Source organism: Macadamia integrifolia, chromosome 5 (genome assembly GCF_013358625.1).
Source record: "Macadamia integrifolia cultivar HAES 741 chromosome 5, SCU_Mint_v3, whole genome shotgun sequence".
NCBI lineage: Eukaryota > Viridiplantae > Streptophyta > Magnoliopsida > Proteales > Proteaceae > Macadamia > Macadamia integrifolia.
The window spans coordinates 5,016,199-5,038,720 of record NC_056561.1 but is presented as its reverse complement, the minus strand read 5'-3'; the positions used below and the strand labels follow the sequence as shown (position 1 = coordinate 5,038,720).

The following is a 22,522-nucleotide window of genomic DNA, read 5'->3' as shown; positions in this document are numbered from 1 at the left end:
CTCACGCTTTGATCATAGAATGTCCATATAAATGACGGTCACCTTTACATTTTAAGGATAGCCTAGTGGAGACAGCTTCAGCTTGAAGAATCAACGTCCAAGCGAGGAGATCATGGGATTGAACCTTATCATACGCTTTGGGTGTGTGGATGTGTGTGTGTGTGTAGGGGTAGATGGCCGTTGGCCCTACTAGCGCCTATTAGGCTGGCCATTGGCTAGTTGTGCTTAGGAGGATAGAGTAGAAAAAAAAAAAAAAAATTTACATTTTTAGATGTAATTTAAAGCATTGCAATGAACAGATATGAAACCTGTCATAAACTGACGAAAAAATATAAAATTTGACGAGGTATCAAGTCGGACCTTGTGCATGCACCCCTTAAGTCAACTCCAAACTTTTCAAAGCTTTGTTTTGCCTTCAGGTATCAACTTGTGAGAAATTGATTAGAATCGGCAATAAAAATGCCCTAATCCTAGTTTCTGTATAAGTATCAGACAAGCTACCGAAATCAATATCAGCTGATACAATCCCATTTTTGAAACCTTGGGAAAGAGAGATCATTGCAACTACTTATCTCCATAAGCTTATGATGGACACTTTGCTATGTGCTCAATAAAAGGTGCAGTGGTTGCGGTAAGCGATGAATGGCAGTGAAGATCCAACGGCTGGGAGGACCCCGACATGCACCCCAGCTGTTTGATCCCCACTGCAAGTCACCGTCTCACCTCAGAGGATTTTTATTCTGCAGTGGGTAGGTTGAACAGAGAAGATGGATAAGGTACATGGGCAATTTCTAATAGCTTTTCCTGGTCACACTTCATGAGATACGAAGAAGCACCACCACATTTAATCATCTTCTTATCAGAGTCAGACAAAGCCCTCCTCACAAAGAGAATCCTAAGAACCATTTGTTTCAATTTAGTATAACTATCACAGATTCACAGTACTAAAGAAAGCTATTCATCAAGACTACCACTGCTAATCAAAGTAAACTGCTAACACACAAAAAATACGAATAACAGTGGTAAGGCTGCATACATTATGACTCATCCCACACCCCGCAGTGGGGGAGCATCGTGCACTGTGTACGCCCTCTTTTATAACTATAATTAAATATGTATATCTTGAAAAATCTTATGATTGTCACTAATCTGCAGGGGATCGTGGTTGTTGCAGTTTAAACTGAAATAAGTTCATTCTGGGTGGCAACTTAAGTTGTTGAACAATCAACAAAATAAATATCATAAAGATAATCTGGTCACTAAACACTAGATATTATCACTTGTAAAACAGCTGGATTTACATTCACAACAGGAACTGGAAAACCTACAATTGAATGAGACTCTTGAAGCAATATGTACCAAGAAGAAACCAACCAACGAGAATGAAGGCGAATGAAGCCAAACCCGTGACAAAGGTCCAGCCACCAAACATAAGCCCTAGGCTAAGAACTAGAATAAATGGTAAAATGGACCTCACGATAGCCATTTTATTCACCCAACATCCCTTGAGAAAGATAACAGTTGCCAGGTTCACCACATTCCACCTGCTGGTGCCACCATAGCCCAACCTATTAAGATTGTTTGCAACAAAGGAGTGGCAATTGCAGGTAAACAGGTTGTATGAACGGTGCTGGAATTCCTGTGTGCTTCTCCGTAGTGCATCATCCCAGGTCATCCTCTCAGTAACAGGATCACTCTGTCCATATCTATCAGGAATTTCATGCTCACCAAGAGAAGGAGAAACCCAGCACTGCTGACAGGTGATTTTTGCAAACAAATATCAGATATTGCTGATAAACTAAATGTTTTGAGTAACTAGGAACATGACATGTTACCTTTTCTCTGTTTAACTGAATGTAGCGGGCCACAGCACCAAATGTAAAGTTGTCCACACACACAAAATTGGGTCCTGCAAAGTCCAAGATGACCCCATCCTCTCTGCAAATACCAATATGGCCAATGAAAGGTAAGAACCATGAAATGACAGGAAGTGGCGTCCACACAATGGAGCAGGGAAAACGGGCTCTTTTAGGATCAATTTGCATATTTTCTGGTGTTATTTTCTTGGGCATCAGCTCATCATCAGAACCAGGATCGATATTTGATTCCATCAGCAAAAACTATACTATGTTGTATTGCCTTGGCACGACTGATGCTGCAAAAAGAAAGGATCTTAGAGTAAGCATATCTGATGGATAAAAGGATGGTGGGTCAATCATGCTACAAACTCTTCATTACTGAAAGCACATTCACCTTAAATCAGCACCTATTATATAATGAGCTCTTCTGTCATGGCCCATGCACTTTAAGATGGCTAGTCTTACTAACAATCATAATGCTGATCCTATGGATCCTACTACAAGCATAAAGAATGAAATGCAAATAAAGTAATACAATTACCAATGCCTCCCAAAATCTTAATCAGAATAATATATTTTAACTTCAACACCAATCACATGTTTCACTCCATGATGAAAATAAAAATTATTTACACAACGCTAAAACACAGAGAGTCACACACACACAACCAGCTCCAAGAGGGGAATTTTAGTTATTTACATATGTTCCATGACTTCCGTCCTTCCCCCTGACCTCTCTCCCCCCCCAACCTCCCAAAAAAATGAAAAAACAAATCATGCTTATGAATTGATGCATTAAATAAGCCTGAGGACTTGTACCCACAGCCCAATCAGTAGCTAGAGTCAACCATAACACACTCAAACCATCCAATCCATAGGACTGATCCAGCCCGTGAAAGCATCCATCACTAGTTTCTTATGTACGTTGGCATACAACCTGCCTGCATACCTTGTGGGTGAGAAATCACCAATGAAAGCGGGCTTTGTAGCAAGCTTTAGCCAAGGTTGAGACATTGATGCGGTCAATAACTGCAAACAGAATTGCTTTGTGATGTCTAGGCCCTAGATTGAAATGTATGAAAGGAGATACACTCTCAGAGAGGAGGAAGAACATAGCAAAGGCTGTCGTTTCCCATCACTGTTGCTACCACTGCCTTCACTAAGGTCGTGCTTTGCCTCTTTGAAAGCAGTGGCTATAAGATCATTTGGACCCGAGTTTGCTAATGTACGCTGAATGTTGCTATACACTAGCCATATTGTAAACATTGACTACATATAATTTAGCTACTGGAAATGTCTAACATATAAAAAATTGAAATGAAACTATTATGTCTATGCACTAATTCTTCCAAAAATTGGATTTCAGGAAAAATTCATTACCTTGAAGTTCCAATCACGCAAATCTAAGTTGTAGAAGGGTTGAACGAGTAGAAGAATGCAAAAAAGTGGGAATTAAACAAGTGACAAAACTACAATTTTTTTTTGGAAAAATCCCAAGGAGCAGTGTTAAAACCTTTGAAACTTTGAGCTCTTGGTCAATACATGTCAAAATATTATCAGGCTACGATCGCAATCTGTGATTTAAATATATGGTTCGACCATGAACAAACCCTGTAGCAAAAAGGTCGATACTTGGACCAAACCAGTATCAACCCTAGGTATCTTCTTGGTCAGTTGCAAAACAGTTGAAACTTGATGTTTCAACTGCAACTTAAAACCTTGACCGAATCTGAGCCCTTGGATTCAAAGTACGTCTATCAAAACCATGCCTAAGAGGTGGAGTATAAGTGCGTTTTGGCCATGAAGACGCTATGGAAGAACCGATGACCTATGGTTTGCTGAATGACTTCTCCAGTTGAGAAGTGCTTACTCATGTTATCATCCTTAGAGAAAGTGTTTGGAAAGCTCCTCTGATTGTAACGCTTCTTCAAACTCTCCTCTACCTGATACTCCACCTGTACTGTGTCATCCATCGTATAAGCTAATCCATTATTGATCTGAGGGTGCAATCCATTCTGAAACTGCAACACTAATACTTATTTGTCCCATTCGAAGTCTGATCTAATGGCTAAGTAATAAAACTTCACCACATACTCCTTCATGGTCATACTACGATGTTGCAATTATGAGATCTGAAGTTGAATGCGTTGCTTGTCGTGGCACGCAAAAATCTCCAATTCACTGCTTCTTTCATTTCAGCCCAGATGTTGACCAACCTAATACCTCGAGGAGTTCGATTCTGTTGTTGATACTTGATGAACCACCAAACTAAGATTTTTCTTGTTTCACAAATTGATCATATGAGAAATTATTAAAGGTTCACAGAGAAAAGATTGGAAGCATCTAATCTACAAAGTTCTTCATTTCAGAGAACTGATTGAAGTAGGAGAAAAAAATCTAATAGAAAGTATTCTGATAAACAGTAGCAGTGAAAAGCAAGTGGAGAGATTGTTTATCCAAGAGTCATCAAATATCATCAGTTTACCACTGTCCAAATCATGCAAACACTGAAGGACAATGAAATCTACTCGAAATGAGGATTAGAAAACTCATCTCCCCAAACAAAAGTAATAAAGACATCGAATCCGATAATTGAAGCAATAAATTAGTTTATCCAAGACATTTCTATTTTCAGTGTGTGGAAGGTATCAAAAGCCTGAGATCTGGATGGTTATGAATTGGAAGATTGCAACATTTTAAGGATGAGATGAAAATGTGGTTTCTTTATAAAACCTCAATCTTTACTAATAATTTGTCACGTTCCAGATCACACAGAAACCCTAGAAGAGGTTAACCTAATTCAAAAACCCAGAATCAAACAAACTACGGAGGAATCCAAACTCCAAAGAAGTGGTTCGAATATGCGTACCTGGACGATAGTAGAACAGTAGAAGGCGAGCAGCGACAAGAAACCCGAGAGACCCTAATGTTCGTGGAGCCTCAACGTCTCTATTTCTGGTCCTCTACTCCTCTTGGACTTTCTACTTACCTTCAGACTCCATGGAAGAGATGTGCATGCTCCTCTCCACATAACCAGTCCCCATCACCGTTTAATGGATAGTGATGATGTTGACCCTACCATTACAATTGAGATGGACGGTGATGGAAGCTCAGATACAATTACATTTCTAAGTGGAGAAGTATCTGATCATTATTGTTCGTTTTTCTCCCTCTGCTTCTCTTCCAGAAAAAATGGGTTTTTCCATTTTCATCTCTACTCAAGCTTTGATAACATTTTGTGAATGTCTTTTTTGTTCTTGTGGTTGTCTTGCGTCTGTTCATGGCGAAAGCCAGACCACCAAGAACCATAGATTCCTATACGATTAAAGGAACAAACAAAGTCATTCGAGGTACGCATCACTTCTACCTTGATTTTTTCCTTTTTTTTATCTGAAGAAATCTCTCTATTCTGTTTCTGGGTTATCATCCATTCATTCCCGTTTAAGGTTAATGATTTCAATCCTTGCCCACACAGTCGGGGACTGCGTTCTTATGCGGCCCTCGGACTCGTCGAAGCCCCCTTATGTAGCCAAAGTGGAGAAGATCGAAACGGACAGTAGAGGTCATGTGAGGGTTAAGGTTCGATGGTATTATCGCCCTGAGGAATCGATCGGAGGACGAAGACAGTTCCATGGTGCCAAGGAGGTGTTCCTTTCTGATCATTATGATCTGCAGAGCGCCGATACTATTGAAGGAAAGTGTACTGTCCACAGCTTCAAGAGCTACACTAAGCTCGATGCTGTTGGTAACGAGGATTTCTTCTGCCGTTTCGAGTATAATTCCAACACTGGGGCCTTCAATCCCGACAGAGTTGCTGTGTACGATACCATTTCCACTCTGTTCTTTATTTAATTGATCTTCCTATCATATACATGGCTGTTTTGGTGGCTGCTTTGTTGCAAAATGACATCTTTCACTCTCAGTAATGCAAGTAGTGATGAATTACGAATGGGTTATCTATGATTTTATATGTTCCTTTCTGTTACAAAAAAATTTCTTCTTAGTTTTGTTGTTATTGATATTTGATTTGACGAAGTAGGAATAATAAGTTTATAGGTCTCAAATTATATGCAACTCAGTGCCCAACATTGTTAGCTTCCATTGTTGTAATTTTGAGGAATGGTGATATTCTTTAGTTCAGTTCTCAGTAAGTTCTTTGGTGTCTTCTGTTTCGATTCTGTTAATTTGACCGGCAATTTATAGCAATTTGCGGTTTTTACGAATTTACAGTTGGTGGTAACTTGGAATGCTCTACTCCTTTGTTAATTTTGCTCAGTCTTCTTTTTTGTTCAACTGTTTACTTTGTGTGGTAGATACTGCAAGTGTGAAATGCCTTACAATCCTGATGACCTGATGGTTCAGTGTGAAGGATGCTCTGATTGGTAAGTCTTAATCCTATTTAGATTCTTTACCCTCTCTCTTTTTTCGCCTTTTTTCGTTTTGTTTGATTTCATGAATGATTAATTTTATTGACCTAGTTAATTTTCTTAGAGTCGTTTCCATTCAGATTAACCTGAACTTACATCGTAATCTAGTTTGGTAAAATTTCAGTTGGAAGTTTTTTACTCTCTCTCTCTCTCTCTCAATGTGAAGCTAGCCTACATATTCTGAATATGATACCTAGAATTTCACCATAATCAAAGACTAGTGCTATTGCTAGCCAACTTCCTGCTAGCCAACTTCTTGCTTCTATCTTTTGCTTCTTTGCGTGCTAGAGACCATGGAATGATGAAAGGGTTAGTGAAGATTAAAAGGCTCGAGCTAGTAAGGAGGAGGAATGCCCGTCTTTAATTGGCTACCAATTGCTCTATCAAACTGAATGTTCATCTCCAGTTCTATATTCTTTCCGAGTTTAAGGGCATCATGTATATATCCAAAAGGGAAAATAAAGGGCATTTTACATCATTGTAGAAGGATTGTTTCTATCTTATACCTAATTGAAAGACTTGAAGTTAATTTTTATTTTGTCTATGCTTGTTTCAGGCAGGGAGAAACCCCTTGTGGTTAGTTCCTTTGCTCCCTAGTTCTCTGTCCAATCTTTGATTTTGTTGTCTCCCCATTTAAGAGAGCATGCTTTGTAGAGGCTCTTTCTTATTGAAATTGTAGAATTCCTGATAAATCATATAATTAAAATTCAATGTTAGCTAAGTGATCTCACTCCTGTGTCTGATTCTAAATAAGAACCTTATATTTCTTCTTCTGATATAGCAATTCATGACTTATATGATTTTCTGGAATTTGGTGATCTAAACAATTTTATCTTTTGAACCCTATATGATTTTCTATAGATTTGATTTTAAAACACTGCTATCAATACAGTACTAATGAACCTTGACCAGAGTTTTTCCAATGGCCAGCAACGCAAGTAACATTAATGATGTTGCTTCGGAAAATTATGGGTGATAGGACTGAATAAGAATCAGAGTGAACCCTGAAAGAAGTTTGACAGTTTGACAGTTTGACAGGGGGGGGAAAAATTAGCAGTGACTGAAGGATTAAATGAGCTTTTTCACCCCTTATAAACAATCAGAAACTAACAATAAAACCCCTAGATTGTCAATCACCCCCCCCCCCCCCAAAAAAAAAAAAAGACCCATAAGAGTTGTGGTTATTTAAAGAACTCTGAAACTACAGAAGGTAACAATCAACTGGATTTTTTTATCATTTAGATAACATTGAAATAGTGTACAAGATATCTAGCTATAAACGAGAAAGTTATGAATTCTGGTAGAAAACTTGATTTCCAGACCATTAAAATATACAATATACTGTTTCTGGTCCAGGTTCCATCCCCATTGTATAGATATCACTCCAGAGGAAACTAAAAGACTTGAACACTTCTTCTGTCAAAGTTGCTCCCCTGAAGATCAGAAGAAGCTGAACAGCTTTCACAATCCTACTAGACAGCCAGAGACAAAGGTAAATTTCATGGCCTTTTTTTTTCCCCTCTGGTGTTTTCTTTTAATTGCACATCTCGTGTTCAGAGGTTCTCAATAAACAGATGGACGGTTCTGAATGAAACTGGATCACTAACCCATACATGTACACTTCATGTATGGTTATATGATGACATGTGTCCCTTTTCTTCCATAAATGCCTCTCTATGCTTCCATTAAGAGAAGCATGGAGGGGTATTTATGGAAGCAAAGGGATGCATGTTATCACCTAACCGTATATGAAGTGTACGCATACAGGTAGGTGATCTGGGTTTGTTCTTAACTGTCTGATAACTATTTTATTGGTTATGATTTTCTGTTGAAGGCTTGAAGCTGATGATTAATGGGGCCAGGAGTGAGCCTTTTCTTTTACTAGAAAATCTGTCAGTTGGTCTAGATCCTTTTATGAGACACTCACAGTTTACATGGGTCTCAAATCGGTTCATGACTCCTGAAACTCCACACCCCAGATTTTGCCTTAATTCTATGTACTAACACTAATATGCATGGTTTCATGGCGGTTTTCAGGTGGATACCAAACGCCGAAGGAGATGATTGGGTTAGCTTTTACATACACATGCAGCAGCAGGACAGAGATATTCTTAAGTAATCTTGGCTTCTCTCTTTCTCTCATGGAGGCTTTAGGCAACAGAAATGTATAGAAACTTGCCATTAACAGAATGTTATGGGAATAAGGTTGGCTTACATATTGCCATATCTTAATTTGGTCTAGGGGACCTGTAAAGTGGCACATTTACCCAAGGAAGGTAAAAATGGTGCTTGTTGGTCTGTAAATAGGAATTCTGGAATTGTGTCTCCTGTTTTGTTCCTTCTTAAGGTCTTCTTTGTATCATCCCCCCCCCCCAGTGGCCTGTTGCAGCATACCGGACATTTGTAAAGGGAAAGGACCTTTCTTATGTACTTATGCTCTTATTTTTTGCACGGAATCCTCTGTGATGGATAGCTCCAGAATATCCCTGCATCACATTGAATGCAAAACTAAGAGAAAGGCTTCATCAGATCCAAAGGGAAATGGGTGACTGAACTGAGGGCCTTTGTTTTGTGAAACTATCCTTCAGATGCTGTATATCTAGGTTTGATTATGGCATGCAGTGGGCTGTAACTTCAATTAGGGGTGAGGCTTCTTTGGCCTTGGACTTCTCAATATTCAGTAAATGCTACACCTCCCTTTCCTATGCACACCCTTTTGACTGGTGGATTATTCAGTAGATGCTCTTACTCTTTGGGTGGTGTTTGCAGTACTGGAACTGGATTTAACCCCTCTCTCTCTCTCTCTCTCTCTCTCTCTCTCTCTCTCTCTCACCCTTTCATGCTAAAGCATTCAAAGGCTTCTGCTGTATATGTCCATATCAGATGAAATGATTTTGCTTATGATGTATTGGAGTTAAATAATCTCTAATTTGTTCATTCCTTATTTTTTCCTTTTCTAATTTTCTCACTCATTCTTCTTCGTCATCTTTCTTTTTTTTCCTGAAATCACGCATTCACCTCAGCATCCTCATTTTGACTACACCTAGTTTATTTATATGTCATTTCTTTACTACTTAACGTTCAGTTCGATACATCATTGCCAGCCATATAATTATTTTGTAAAATTTTCCTTTTAAATTTTAGAGAAATATGTCGTTCACACAATATTTGGATGTACCCCTTCATTTCAGCCGCCTTATTTTGATTCTCTGTGTAACGTCTTCTATTTCTTATTCATTATGATTGAACTTATTTTCCTAAAATTTTTACTTTGCGCCACCACCCAACTGGCATTCCTATTGTTTCGGCCTATCTGTATTTAATATCATAGCAATATTAGGCACTAAACATACCAATACCTTGATCTATACTGAGCATGGTTTTTGTGCATGGTATCAAATCGGGTATCGGTCACACGTTTGAAAGCGATATGACACTGATACAAATCAGAATGGATTAGATTATTTTTTTATTGTTTTATCTTTGGTATGTATCATTCATTCATTCCACCGATATGGGATCAGCACGGTCTTAGGATCAATGGTTAGTAATATCGATACGTATCACCACCTCGCTGAGACCTTATCAGTGAACATTGGAATCTTCTGGATATAGAACATTGGAAATTTGGAACACAGATTTACCTCCTTGAACGTGAACTCCTAGGCGGAGAATTGCTTAGAAGAAAAGATAGGAGACATGACACGACAGGACTGGACCCCACCAGATTTCTAAATTATGATATGTGTAAGCACGTGCGACATAACATGCACAATTGCAGATAAGCAGTTTAACACGTGGGAAACTTGCGAACAACATCAAATTGAACGGACGAAAAGGAAACAAACTCCCAATCAAAGAAATATCGAAATTCGCATCTCTCCTATCACTGTTGGAGTATATTTGGTTTTCTCTCTCTCTCTAAATCGACGGTGGCCAACAGATTTTGTCCCTCTTCGCATCCTCCAAATCGATAGTGGCCATCGGATTTTGTGTTCTCTAGAGATTTTTAGAGAGAGAAAGAGTTGCAGAGTGGGAAGAGAAAAGGAAACGTATTTCATATGGAGATTACTGTTCTTCGTAGGCAATAACCTGATTACAGAAATGGCGCTCCCTCAGCTGGTACCCTCTTCATCTTCAACTCTCACTTACAAACCCTATTTACACTCTCCTATATCCTCCTTAAACCCTGATACCACTAAGAATTTTAATCGTTTTTCTTCCCCATCCTACAAAACCCTAGCTTCTCCTTCTTCTCATTCTCATCATCGCCGGAGACCTTTTATTTTCCGATGCTCCACCTCCTCTTTCTCCGAGAAGCACCACAGTGGATCCCCCGAATCCGATGATCTTGTGGAACTCCCTCTCTTTCCTCTCCCTCTAGTCCTCTTCCCCGGCGCTATCCTTCCCTTGCAAATCTTCGAGTTTCGTTTCCGCATAATGATGCATACCCTCCTTCAGACCGATCTCCGATTCGGCGTCATCTATTCCGACAACACTACCGGCACCGCAGAAGTTGGCTGCGTGGGTGAGGTCGTCAAGCTTGAGCGTCTCGTAGATGATCGTTTCTTCCTCATCTGCAAGGGCCAGGAACGGTTCCGCGTCTCCAGCATCGTCCGCACCAAGCCATACTTGGTTGCCAAGGTTTCATGGCTGGAGGATCGCCCAACGGCAGATGAAGAAGATCTCGATGCATTGGCCAATGAGGTGGAGACTTATATGAAAGATGTGATTCGCTTGTCTAATCGATTGAATGGGAAGCCGAAAAAGGAAGCTCAGGATTTGAGAAGGAATTTGTTTCCGACGCCATTTTCGTTCTTCGTCGGAAGTACTTTTGAAGGTTCTCCCAGAGAACAACAGGCTCTATTGGAATTAGAGTACACGGCGATGAGGTTGAAGAAAGAGAAGGAGACGTTGAGAAATACCCTTAATTATTTGAGTGCTGCCTCTGCCGTCAAAGATGTCTTCCCATCCTCATCTGTGTGAGTGAACTGAGACGAGGTGAAATAAAAATTGAATCTTTTTTTTTTTGTTCAAATACACAGCTTTTCGACTGTAAGGATGATTAAGAAATTTAGTCGTAAAGATTGTAAATTTTCATGTTTATTTTGATTTCGTTCAAATTTCAATCTCTCATATTGTCAATGTTTCAGGTTTGTTCTCATACTCTGAACATCTTTCAACTTCGAATTGGTTCTCTTTTACATTATCTGCTCGCTGAGAAGGTCTCGGGTATCAGAGAACAAAAATATTTTTGAGAACAAAACAAATGGGTAAGGGTTGAAGGGTTGAAGGGTTGAACTGTGCCAAATTATTCTCTGCTCTTGTTGAGAACAAAACGAACCTTTTATTCTTGGCTTCACCACAACATTGGAACAACTCTTGTTGTGTTTGATTTTGATTCGTACGGAATGGATGGCTTGGAGAATTGAAGAGACAAGTTGAGGAATGTTTATATGGAGTATTCTCATGAATTAACTGGTGCCACCAAATATAATCGAGTATGGAATCTGGATCACCTACACTTGAATGTGAAAGTTTTAAGGGCGTGTTTGGTTGCGTAAATCTATGGATTTACATTTTGTAGATTCATAATTCTGTGTTATTTGTACATTTTATAAATTTGTCCTTCTGCTTCCATAAATGTTCATCTATGCAGTCTAGTGCATAATAACATGATAGTAAAGTTTACCAAAGTTTTCATGTCGTAAGACATAGTTGATGTGGGACTAAAGAAGTTTATCGTATAGCATAAACCACATGGTGCATCACATTAGTACTACTTGCCGCCATATAAAGGGTGAATGTGGCACTCAGGCATTACACCAATCCCTTGAAGGACATGTTATTTACATGTAGGTTGGTAATCTCATCATCCTCATGGAAAAGTCTCTTATACTCCTTCCATCCAAACCCTTCCGTAAAAATAATAATAATAATAAAAGTAGAAGGCAAATGTTTTGTTGGTTGTTACTCCAAAATTAAATAGAACAGTCTAGAATGGATGGGCAATGTCTTAAGCTGTGTTTGGTAGTCACTCTATTCCAAAATCGACTTTTCTTGTCAAAATAGAATTCAGAATTTTCAATTTCTATGACAAATTCTATTTTGAAATGAAATTCAAATGTTGGAACGTTATCATGTCCCAATATTTCTTTTTTATTCCAATAAAAAAAATAGAAGATTTCGTTCCAGTAAAACCCATAAAAAAAACACACACACACAAAAATTTCCGTTGCCGGGACTTGAACCCGGGTCTCTCGGGTGAGAGCCGAGTATCCTAACCAACTAGACTACAACGGATTCTTGAATGCTTACAACAATAAGAAATAAAAGTAAATTCCTATTCGGCCTGTTTTCCCTGTGTTCTCAAAACAATTCTATGACTGGAAGCTTTTGAAGCTTTCTGGCAACTTCAAAAGATTGCGACTTTCTACCTTACATTAACCTGAGTGGCAAACTTCGGCCAACCAGTCGTTCTATCATATCTGGATGAGGGGTATGTCGTTTATGACAAACAGGTGGAAAAATAGGAATCAGATTCTTCAGTCAAATCTAAGGGACAATTATTAAAACAAGCCAAACCTGTTGAGATCTTTTTCAGGAGACCAATATGGGGCGCATGCTGGAGTTCTGTTACAAATCTATGAATTCTTAGGTGGTCTTTATGAATTAGCACCAAAGCTAGTCTGAAGTTCTGCATTGGCTGGAGGTCATCTTGTAAGGTAAACGGCACAGAAAACTCAATGAACCTGCTATGTGGGAGTGTAATAAGGTACGCAACATTACCCTGCTTCGTAGAAAGGCTATTTCCTGACTTAATCCACGATCATTAGATCGCAATGGAGCAACATTACCATTGCACCAAGGTCCGCCTAATGTAGATGCACATTATGGAATGAAATATGAGAGGAAGAAGGGTCCAGCATTAGTCCACCTGAGTTGTTAGGGTCCAGCCAAGAAGCCAGCCGAACCCCTACTTGGTCCACCTAAGTGGCTAAGTACAAATAAGGGTTAATTAGGCCCATCGACTAGGGGAATAATAAGTAGTTGTTTTAATTAATTAGTGAGCCATTGGGCCCATCGAATTGAGTAAGTGGTATGTCGAGTCCAAATTGTCTTAGGACTATTTGTTTTCCACATTGGTTTATTATTCTTAGTCCAAATTTGAATTCCTAGTTGTAGTAGAAATGTCTAGTTCTATTAGGAAACTAGCTCCTAGTTGAAGGAGTATCTAGTCCTATTGGGAAACCAACTCCTAATAGTAGTTTGATTGCTATTCTGCCCTATATAAACAGAGGAGCCTATGTACTCATTATTTCATATTTAAATAAAGGAAATTGCAATCATTATGTTAGAACAACTAGGAAAGTTGTGGGTGAGAAGCCCTGGTCGAGACAACCACTCCCCCACAATTCCCTTTCCTCTCTTATTTTCTGCAATTAAAATTCTATTTCTGTTCACTGATTAAAGTAACTATTAATTGCAGAGAATTCAAGGCTTTTTAAGAACTGGTTCAACTTTTCAAGATGGCCACTCGATCTCTGTTGGGAAGCCATCATCCACTGTTCACTTCTGGTTTTTCTGCAATTCTTGATTCTCTCTCTTAGGTCAGACATCAAGAACCTTCATAACTCCATAATCAGCGGTCAGAAGCTCTTCATATTTGAGGGTTTTTGTACCCTTGGTGGGCCCTACAATCGATCAAATTTGCAACTCAATTGGAGCCCTATAGGCCTGGCCACACCTCTCTCTCTCCAGCTCTATAACAGGTCTTTCTCTCACTTATCGGGTTGTTTTGAGTTGGTTTTGCTCTTGTATGGGTATTGTATCCTTAGAGGTTTATTTGATGGTCTTATTTCTTTGTTTCCTGCTCCTATTTGTCTTGTTTGGGATTATAAACTGCTGGGGTAGTTTCTTGTAATCTATTCCTACATTACAACCCCCTAATGGATAGATGCAACAAAATACATTATTGTTTCAGATAATCAACTAAGAAAGATAGTTGCATATGAAGACTAAAAAGATATAAACATAGACAGACCGCATATACAAGGCAGGATGAGAAGCCAGAGAAAATATGATGGGTATACAATTTCATCTTCAGGGAGACTAGTGGGGTGGTTGTTTAAAGATGGGGTTACACATGCCTTTATCGATGAACTAAAACTATTTCCAGCATTTGGTATAATATATGGAGTACGCTTCTGCAAGTCAGCAAAAGCCTTGCTGGTTCGGAGGAAGGCCAACCAGCTCCAGGAAGATACCTGTACAAACTCAAATCATCATTAAGTTTCACAAAAATGTGGACATGAGTTATGACTTGCATTATCTGTTCCATGTGCCTCTAGATAGGCTCTTAGGTTACCCACAACAGAACTGATCTCTACTCCATCTCTTAGCATCAGCCCGATATGAAAGCATTTCTCTACATGGAGCTTTTGAAGTTGTATAATCATAATTGCATACTCAGTTCCAATGCTTTGTCTGAACCTTGGCACTTCCTTAATGCTGCCCTAATCTCCTTCAACATTTCAGTGATCCTGATGCCTTTACTGCAAGGAACAACTTCAAATAAATCTTGTAATTTTTTTCAATGAGAACACTGCATGGAATTTGTATGTGGTAAGTCGAGCAAAAAATAACCATGTCAGGTAGTGTAAAAAATAATCTCCAGGAAAGCAATTAGGCAACTAATGGGAGAAAGTAGTCTCAAATAAACTAAATTATAGAAGGGTGTATCAGTGCATGAGGCTCCTGCCACTACAGGTTCTGGGGAGGGTCAGAATGTAGCAGCCTTTGCATACCCCCGTTTCCTGGAGAGGGTGTTTCCAAACTTGAACCAGCAAACCCTAGATCGCAATGGAACAACCTTACCATTGCGCCGAGGCCCACCCTCTTTAAGTAAACTAAATCATAGGTTCTATTCAATTTAAGGGCTTTCAATGAGCAGCATCAGGCAAGATTATATTCATATTTGTAATCTGTTAAGAACAATCTCTCTTTCTATGAGAGAGAAAGAGAGAGAATACTGTTGTTTAGATGATGTACCCACAACAGTATCAGAGAGATTGGTATTTCAAGCTGTCTGATTGAGATGTGGTATCAAGCATATTAAGACGGTGATCCAACAAACTTAAACGGATACAGGTTTCAAATGATCCAACTATACATGTTTCTTGAATATTTAAGGTTTTTTCAGAAATCTAGGCCATCCAGTTGAACTCACCAACTATGAAGCGGAATCCTGGGTCAGATTAAACCACCATACAAGATATAAAAGATTACAATGCAATCGATCTTTCAACACCTCTCAGTCTAAAGGACATACAAACTGCAGCAAAATGCACTAAAGAAACCTGATCTAGTAACTGAAGAATGAGGATGCCAGGAGCTACAATATAGAAAAGGAAAGCATATATCTAGACAAATCTAAATGCATAAAATAATCAGAATCGGATGGATCAAATTTATGAAAGTAAATGAGAAGATGGGGTAAACTTACAGAACGCTAACACCCACAACAGCTACAGGACGTGGATAGTCATCAATTTCTTTTTCCTTTGTGTCTCTAATAGGGGAAACCAAAGGTGTGGTTTCATGTTCACTATCTAAGGGCATTAGTTGAGCCACTTTTTCACTACTAATTTCTGGCTCTGAGGGTATCTCATTGCATCCAATTGCTGATATCTCTTGAATCAAAGAAGGCAACCTATCACTCGCCTGAAATAGAGAAGCAAGCAAAGTACACCCAAAAAAATTAAGTACAAAGTTACTTATCTATGTCCACTACCCTTCCCCTCTTTCTTTTTTTTTTTTTTTTTTTTATGGGGGGGGGGTGTTGTCTAGTGGGAAGATACTTGGATACCAGAAGCATAAATACTACTACATACCTCTGGGAGGTCAATCTTATTTAACACCACAACATATGGCCGTTCAAGGTATTCAGGATTGTACATCCTCAGCTCCTGCAAAATATTAAGTGACTTAAATTTCCAGAAATCCAAAAACGAAAAACAAAATAGATATAAGTGACTGAAAAAGAAATTAAACAGTCTGTTACCTCATATTTGACTGATTAGGCAACTATAAAGACAAGTTATCAAAAGGATCAACAAAACTCAAGCACCATAGACGAAGTAAAAAAAAAGCCATGACATGAATAAGAAAAGAAACCCAGTTGCTTGATCTAATAAAGAAGCAAAATAATCAAATCGGCAAACAACACTTCCTATCCACCCCCCCCCCCTCCAGAAAAAAAAAAGTAACCCAACAACCACAGACAAAAGTAACTAAAGAAAAAAATCCATCTTAAAAAAATAAAATCTTAACAAGCTCTTGTAAAAGCAAGGCATTAAATTTTTTTCCCAAGAACATATATTGACCAGAAAGGGAAGTAAAAAATATTCCAGCAAAAAGCTAGATCATCCACCACTCTGGAGGAGTAATCACCTGTCTAGAAATATCAAACAAATGCAAAATCATAGGTACCATATATGGATTAATTCCTGAAGGCAAGTCTAGAGTCAATTTACACCTTCAAACTGAAACATCTTAAGGTGAAATATATATATATTTTTTTTCTAAGTAGAAATTGAACTTGAAAACATATACTACTTGTGTTTATTGGCAACTAATGAAAAACTAAAAATAGTAAGTCAAAATCTTCATCAATCTGGTAAGCTCTCATCCCTTGAATCAGAGCTCAGTTTGGATTGTGAGATTCCAAACAGCCATTGATTGGTCTTTTTTTTTTTTTTCTATTGAATTTGGTAATGATGAGTAATCCACCTGGTAAAGAAACAACGCAAGAGGGGGTTGGGGGCAAATCATACTTCTTTAACAGTTCTATAATCTTTCACAGGATTCGCAGCAGCTGCATCAATAACATGGACTAATAGCCGAGTCCTCCTCAAGTGTCTCAAAAAATTCCGACCAAGACCCTGCATGATGGTAGATTCTAGATTTTTAGCAAATCAGCAATATGGTGGGGTGAAAAAGAAGGTAAAAGACATGCAGAACATTAATTAATACCTTCCCCAGGTGAGCACCTTCGATTAGACCAGGCAAATCAGCTAATGTTGCCTCAGATGTATACTTCCCTGCCCCTAAACTAGGGTCACCATCGAGGCGTCCAAGGTTTGGCATTAATGTTGTGAATGGATAATCAGCAATATCAGGTTTTGCAAGTGTGATGGCAGCTAAAAGGGTTGATTTTCCAGCATTTGGAAGTCCCTGGAAAAAGAGAAAGCAATGTCTAACAACTTGAAAACCATAATATACAGTTGACCACATGCTTTGTTTCACTCTATTCTGAAACACGCAGAGTTAAACAAGATGGCATCACTTACCCAAAGAGCGTGGCAATTTTTATTTATTTATCTTGTTCTATTTCTTTCTTTTTCTTTTCTTTTTTTTTGGTTATGTGTCAGCAGTTAGTTTTCAGTAGATGAAGGGCGGTTTCAAACCCAGGTTTAGGGTATGAACCTACCTAAGCTTTGAAAGTCTGGCCAAGTACATAGGTCTCTATGACATTGTAGAACCAGAAAAACTTGATCAATTACACCAAGTAACTTTGCCATATCAGAATACTTGATTAACTACACAAAGTAACATTGCCAAATTTCTATGAATTTTAGCCCATGTACACAACATTTCAGGAAATTGTTGTAGTTGCAGATGTGTGGCCTGCAATCTTGGTATGTTCTACAATCCCTCATCCATATTAAGTTAGCAAACTGACAATATTGACCTCTTATGGATGTGATGCAATAGGGAAAATAGAAACAAACAGTAATGGCATTGCAAATGGTAGAATCTTAAGATAAGTAAGAAATTAGAGCACAAGACAATACTCACCACTAAACCAACATCAGCAACTACTCTCAATATCAACTCCAGACTAACCTCCTCCCCAGGTTGACCAAGAACTAAGACCTGCAACGGATTGAAAAGGCTTAAATTCCACATTATAAAATCATGGAGTAGGAGATATAAACACTATTTAAGCACAAACATAGCCATGACTTCATCCTCATCAAAAGAGGGTGATGGATGAAGAAGATGTCTCAATTGAAAGGATCGGAGATGGAAGTAAGGCTCTGAATCTCAGATATTTGAGTTATTAATCAAAGCATCAATTGATCAAGAGATTAGACTAGGAGTCATCAATTCATCAAGGGGTCAGAGAAAATGGTGTTAGAAATGCAGACCTCCCATCTAGAAGGAAGAAATCAATCATGTTATGATGTTAGCAAGAGTACTAAGGAAGCGAAAGAAATCTTGAAGTCATAAAAGGATTAGAGAAGCAAGACAACAATGGTTAATTATATATGCAATTTTTGGTCTTGTCAAAGTAGTGGTCTACTAAAGGGGAGGGGAGGGAAGGGTTTTTGTTTATTGAGGCAAGATGGCAGGTGGAGTGAAGGGCAAAAATTGTAGAACCTGAGGGTTATGTTCTAGGCTTGCACAGGCTTAAAATCAAGGAAATAGGGATATCAAAAAACTAGGAGTGTGCGTCAATTATTCATGAAGCTTAATATTATAACTTATTTGTAACTTGTAGAATTTAGTCCAAGCCTAAGCTGACATAGCATGACCCAACACTGGCTAATTACATTGAATAAATCTTGTTTGGTTTTGTGTTGAGAAGATTGTGGTTATTTTTCAGCTAGACAGGGTATGAGCATAAAGTCAACTTTTCGAGTAGCAAGTGAATTTGTTCCAAGCAGACTAACCACAAAGTGTTAATGGCAGATTCATGTAAAAATGATTATTGGTATGTTAAACCAGGATTATAATCTCCAGCATGAATAAATGGCATGCGAATCAAACCAAAAATAGGCCTTGCATTATTTTTACTCCAAGAACATCAAATATTCTGAATGATGAAATGCTCCGCCAGAGAATAAGTCTAGACACTAGTTACATAAATCAGCATGAAACAGTTAAAATCAGTAAACAGCAGTATTCACAAACTTCCATGGATTTATTGCCTACTAAACATTGTTCAAGAACAAACCTTTTAACTGTGAGACCAATAAAATGCTTTGGGATGGTCATAGAGATTTCATGAAAACATATTCCAATAATGATACAGTAAATGTTTTAAGTAAGAGATGTTACATGTCTTACCTTGTCATCATCATCTCTCATGATATTAGTCGTTAAGGCCATCAATTGTTTCCTTCTATGTTCAGGCATCTCTAACAAGCTAATCTGCCAAAAGCAAGATAAAAGATGAATAATAGCTCATGCTTGAGAAATATGTATAACAGGATTCTTAAGAGCATCTTAATAATACCATTGAGGTGATAAATTACGACAGATCTCCACTCAGTCAAAACAACCGTGCTTCTATGAAATGCCTAAAGAATGTAATTGTGGTTGACATAAAGATAGAATTCATTACTTGCTTTTTTCTTTGCTAACCATTGAGGTGATAAAGTACAACAGATCTCCACTCAGTCAAAACAATCGTGCTTCTTTGAAATGCGTAAAAGAATGTAGTTTGTCATTGACATACAGATAAAAGTGATTTATTTGCTACTGTGGTGGTTTCTTTCTTCAATTAGGAGGGGGGGGGGGGGGGGGAACTTGTGCATTTGACCTCACATATGTTTCAATATTCTGAGAATAACATTAAGCAGGTAAACTCCGAGGTAAGGGACCCTTGAAGTAATGTCAAAGGAAAAGAGATTCATTTGATAAAACAAACATGCTACTGAAACAAGTGATTGCAAACTACGGATAACTCACCCCTCCTTGTCCACCCCTCACAACTAGAATTTCTTGGCCTGGATGTGCTAAATCGGCCAGAAGCTTTCCTCGCTTACGTTTTACAACGGTACCTGTCAGAGTTAAACAACTACTCAAAAGGACATCTATAGAGGTGTCATTGACAATAAAATTTTGCCAATGGCATATGTATTATTCTGCTGGAGCACTAGATAATGCATGCAGAAGCAATAACAAAATATAAATAGCTGGGAAACCCTTGTCTCTATGATCCCATTATATGGAATGCTGATATAGATGCAAGTTAAGCCTAGAGTATCTAAAAATTGTAAATCAATGAAGTGTACAAACCTACAGGCACTGGAATACGCAATGTGGGAGCAGCAAGTCCGTCGTGCAGTTGGGAGGTCAAAACACCCATGGCATCGACGTTTCCCCCACGCTTTGCATTGTAGCGACTCTTCTTGTGAAATTCCAATAACGAATCTTTGCCCTCATCAGCATAAATGATTACATCTCCTCCATGACCACCCATGGGCAGGATAAGCGACCCATCAAAATCCCTTTTGTACAAACTCTTCTTCTTTCTCTGCTGGTCATGTTTTGCTGATGACTTGGAAGGAGTCCTTTGGTTGGGCATGGGCATAGTAAGAACGGCACCATGGCCTCCATCTCCAGAACGAACTGTGATGACAACCTGATCAAAGTACTTGTGTGGTTCACTAATGAATGGATATTTTTTTGAAGAATGTTCCTTCACCTTAGTAACACCACACTTAAGTAAGAAGAAACCGGTTTTCTTAGAATGGCGTTCTTGCCCTTTAAACCTACCAAATAAAAAACACAGCAGAACAACTTACCAACATGAAATTTTTTGACTAAAGGATAAAAGTGATCAAAATTCTAACCCTTTCAATATGGAAGCACGACAGCAACATCAGAAACATGGACACTAACTGAAATAGTTTCTAGGACAGATAAGGGAAGCTCAATAAGTTACAGTAGCCCAGAAAATATAAGTTCAGAAATAATTTGGTCACTGAAACCAATACATGAACATAAAAGAGGAGCTTTTGAGCCCAAGGATACAGGAATACTGAATGGGGTCCCTGGATTGCGTACGAAAACCCTCGCTTCTGTCTCCGGTGGGGTGGGGCAGGAGTACAGGACATGATCCATCTTGCTCATAAAAATGGGTTTCTTCCAAATACTAGGCTTTTGGGGCAAAGGAAACTGAATTTGGCATTAGAACATATAGGGGCTCGCTCTTGAAATTTTTTCTTTTCCTCTCCCGAAAGTATATTCTGATGAAACAAACCGAGAAGGATCAGTAAAGGAGGGTCTGCCAATGCCCGGTAACTCCTTCCATTTTGCTATCCAGGAAAGGAAAGCTAAAGAAAAAGGAAGTAGCAATACATATATTGCCAACAAAGCGGGATTCTCTCGGAATTACGTCCGGAAAGTGTAAGACAAAACACTAACAAAACAGCATATAAGTGTTGGAGGGTGGGGGGGAAGCAGAACAAACACTCGCTCACATTCTTAAATAGAAGAGAAACCCAAATCAAATAAAAATGAGATAAGAGAATGGATAAGAAAAAAGAGGGAAGAGAAGCAAGTCAGTGTACCTCAGTCCGTTGCAGAGGAGGGAGGGCGTGGAGTTGTCTTTAAGAAGCCGTGGGTTTGGTAAGGACGATGACAAAGATGGGATTGGGAATACCAGACAAGCCATTTGATTTTGCTTGCGCTCAGGAGCTTGAAGCCTCTGGAGCCCAAGAGACAGACTGAAGTGTCTCACCTCTCGGCTCTTTGGGCGGGCAAGAGTCTTTTAATTTCGGACGAAATTTAGCTGCTGCCCGGTTGCAGCTAACCTTGTGACAGCCAAAGAAATGAAATCTAAACGGCGAAATTATTTCAAATCTACGCCTTGGATTCCATTTTCTTATCTGTTACCATGGGTTGCAGCTATTTGACTATATCCCAAGCAACAGCAAAAAATTTTCCCTTCGACTCTACACCTTGACCCAATACACCCCAACCTCAAATTTTTCTTTATATATCTCACAGATGCAAATTTTAACATTTTTTTCTCCCCTAATAATTCAGAATCCCTAAATTATCCCTCGTCCCTCCCTTCCCTCTCAACCTTCCCTGCATCTAACTTAGATACAACCACCGCAGCCACAGTGCTCCCAACCACCACTGGAGATGGGAGGGAAGGTCCATAGAGGGAGTATCTCAAACCGCTTGTGCAGGGTTACGACACCCCTCGGCTCCTCTGGCTGTAGAGTTGTAGGGAGGGATCCGTCGACAAAGTTGGGTAGACTCCTCCCACCCCACATTTTCCGATTCACCACAAGTTTGCCAACTATACTTTGGTATCAAATTCTCTTATGGTCCATGGACGGAAATGCAAGAAGGGTGAAGAGGCAAAAAGGGGAGATGCAGTGGCTGCGGTGGGGAAGAAGGAGATGTGGATGGCAGAGGCCGGCTATTGGG

The 22,522-nt window shown here is 39.0% G+C and overlaps 4 protein-coding genes and 1 non-coding gene across 8 annotated transcripts; 2 read left to right on the top strand and 3 right to left on the bottom strand.

The window, feature by feature from the left end:
- Positions 1 to 1,213: 1,213 nt before the first annotated feature.
- On the bottom strand, positions 1,214 to 4,879 carry LOC122079899 (protein RTE1-HOMOLOG-like). Of its 3 annotated transcripts, none has more exons than XM_042646680.1 (3): positions 4,729 to 4,879; positions 1,836 to 2,155; positions 1,214 to 1,753 (listed from the first exon to the last, which is right to left on the bottom strand). In XM_042646680.1, the coding sequence occupies exons 2-3, from the start codon at positions 2,109 to 2,111 to the stop codon at positions 1,325 to 1,327; spliced, it is 705 nt and encodes a 234-aa protein (XP_042502614.1). In that variant the 5' UTR covers positions 2,112 to 2,155; positions 4,729 to 4,879; the 3' UTR covers positions 1,214 to 1,324. The 3 variants fall into 3 exon arrangements, with proteins under 3 accessions (XP_042502614.1, XP_042502616.1, XP_042502615.1); XM_042646682.1 differs by having other exon boundaries at positions 1,214 to 1,750; positions 4,729 to 4,877; XM_042646681.1 differs by lacking the exon at positions 4,729 to 4,879 and adding an exon at positions 3,730 to 4,643.
- Positions 4,880 to 4,978: 99 nt separating this feature from the next.
- LOC122079900 (chromatin remodeling protein EBS-like) lies at positions 4,979 to 8,764 on the top strand. Its single transcript, XM_042646683.1, has 5 exons — positions 4,979 to 5,209; positions 5,335 to 5,677; positions 6,173 to 6,241; positions 7,643 to 7,778; positions 8,324 to 8,764. The coding sequence occupies exons 1-5, from the start codon at positions 5,140 to 5,142 to the stop codon at positions 8,348 to 8,350; spliced, it is 645 nt and encodes a 214-aa protein (XP_042502617.1). The 5' UTR covers positions 4,979 to 5,139; the 3' UTR covers positions 8,351 to 8,764.
- A 1,352-nt stretch (positions 8,765 to 10,116) lies between these two features.
- Positions 10,117 to 11,982, top strand: LOC122078534 (lon protease-like). Of its 2 annotated transcripts, none has more exons than XM_042644548.1 (2): positions 10,117 to 11,268; positions 11,440 to 11,982. In XM_042644548.1, the coding sequence occupies exons 1-2, from the start codon at positions 10,391 to 10,393 to the stop codon at positions 11,456 to 11,458; spliced, it is 897 nt and encodes a 298-aa protein (XP_042500482.1). In that variant the 5' UTR covers positions 10,117 to 10,390; the 3' UTR covers positions 11,459 to 11,982. The 2 variants fall into 2 exon arrangements, with proteins under 2 accessions (XP_042500482.1, XP_042500483.1); XM_042644549.1 differs by having other exon boundaries at positions 10,117 to 11,287.
- Positions 11,983 to 12,516: 534 nt separating this feature from the next.
- TRNAE-CUC lies at positions 12,517 to 12,589 on the bottom strand. Its single transcript has one exon. It is a non-coding gene; the product is annotated as a tRNA-Glu (tRNA).
- A 1,653-nt stretch (positions 12,590 to 14,242) lies between these two features.
- On the bottom strand, positions 14,243 to 22,007 carry LOC122079425 (probable GTP-binding protein OBGC2). Its single transcript, XM_042645878.1, has 10 exons — positions 21,652 to 22,007; positions 20,375 to 20,850; positions 20,045 to 20,136; positions 19,421 to 19,504; positions 18,146 to 18,223; positions 17,321 to 17,521; positions 17,122 to 17,229; positions 16,180 to 16,254; positions 15,792 to 16,009; positions 14,243 to 14,841 (listed from the first exon to the last, which is right to left on the bottom strand). Exons 1-10 carry the CDS (start codon positions 21,753 to 21,755, stop codon positions 14,742 to 14,744), a joined length of 1,536 nt encoding a protein of 511 aa, XP_042501812.1. The 5' UTR covers positions 21,756 to 22,007; the 3' UTR covers positions 14,243 to 14,741.
- Positions 22,008 to 22,522: the final 515 nt, after the last annotated feature.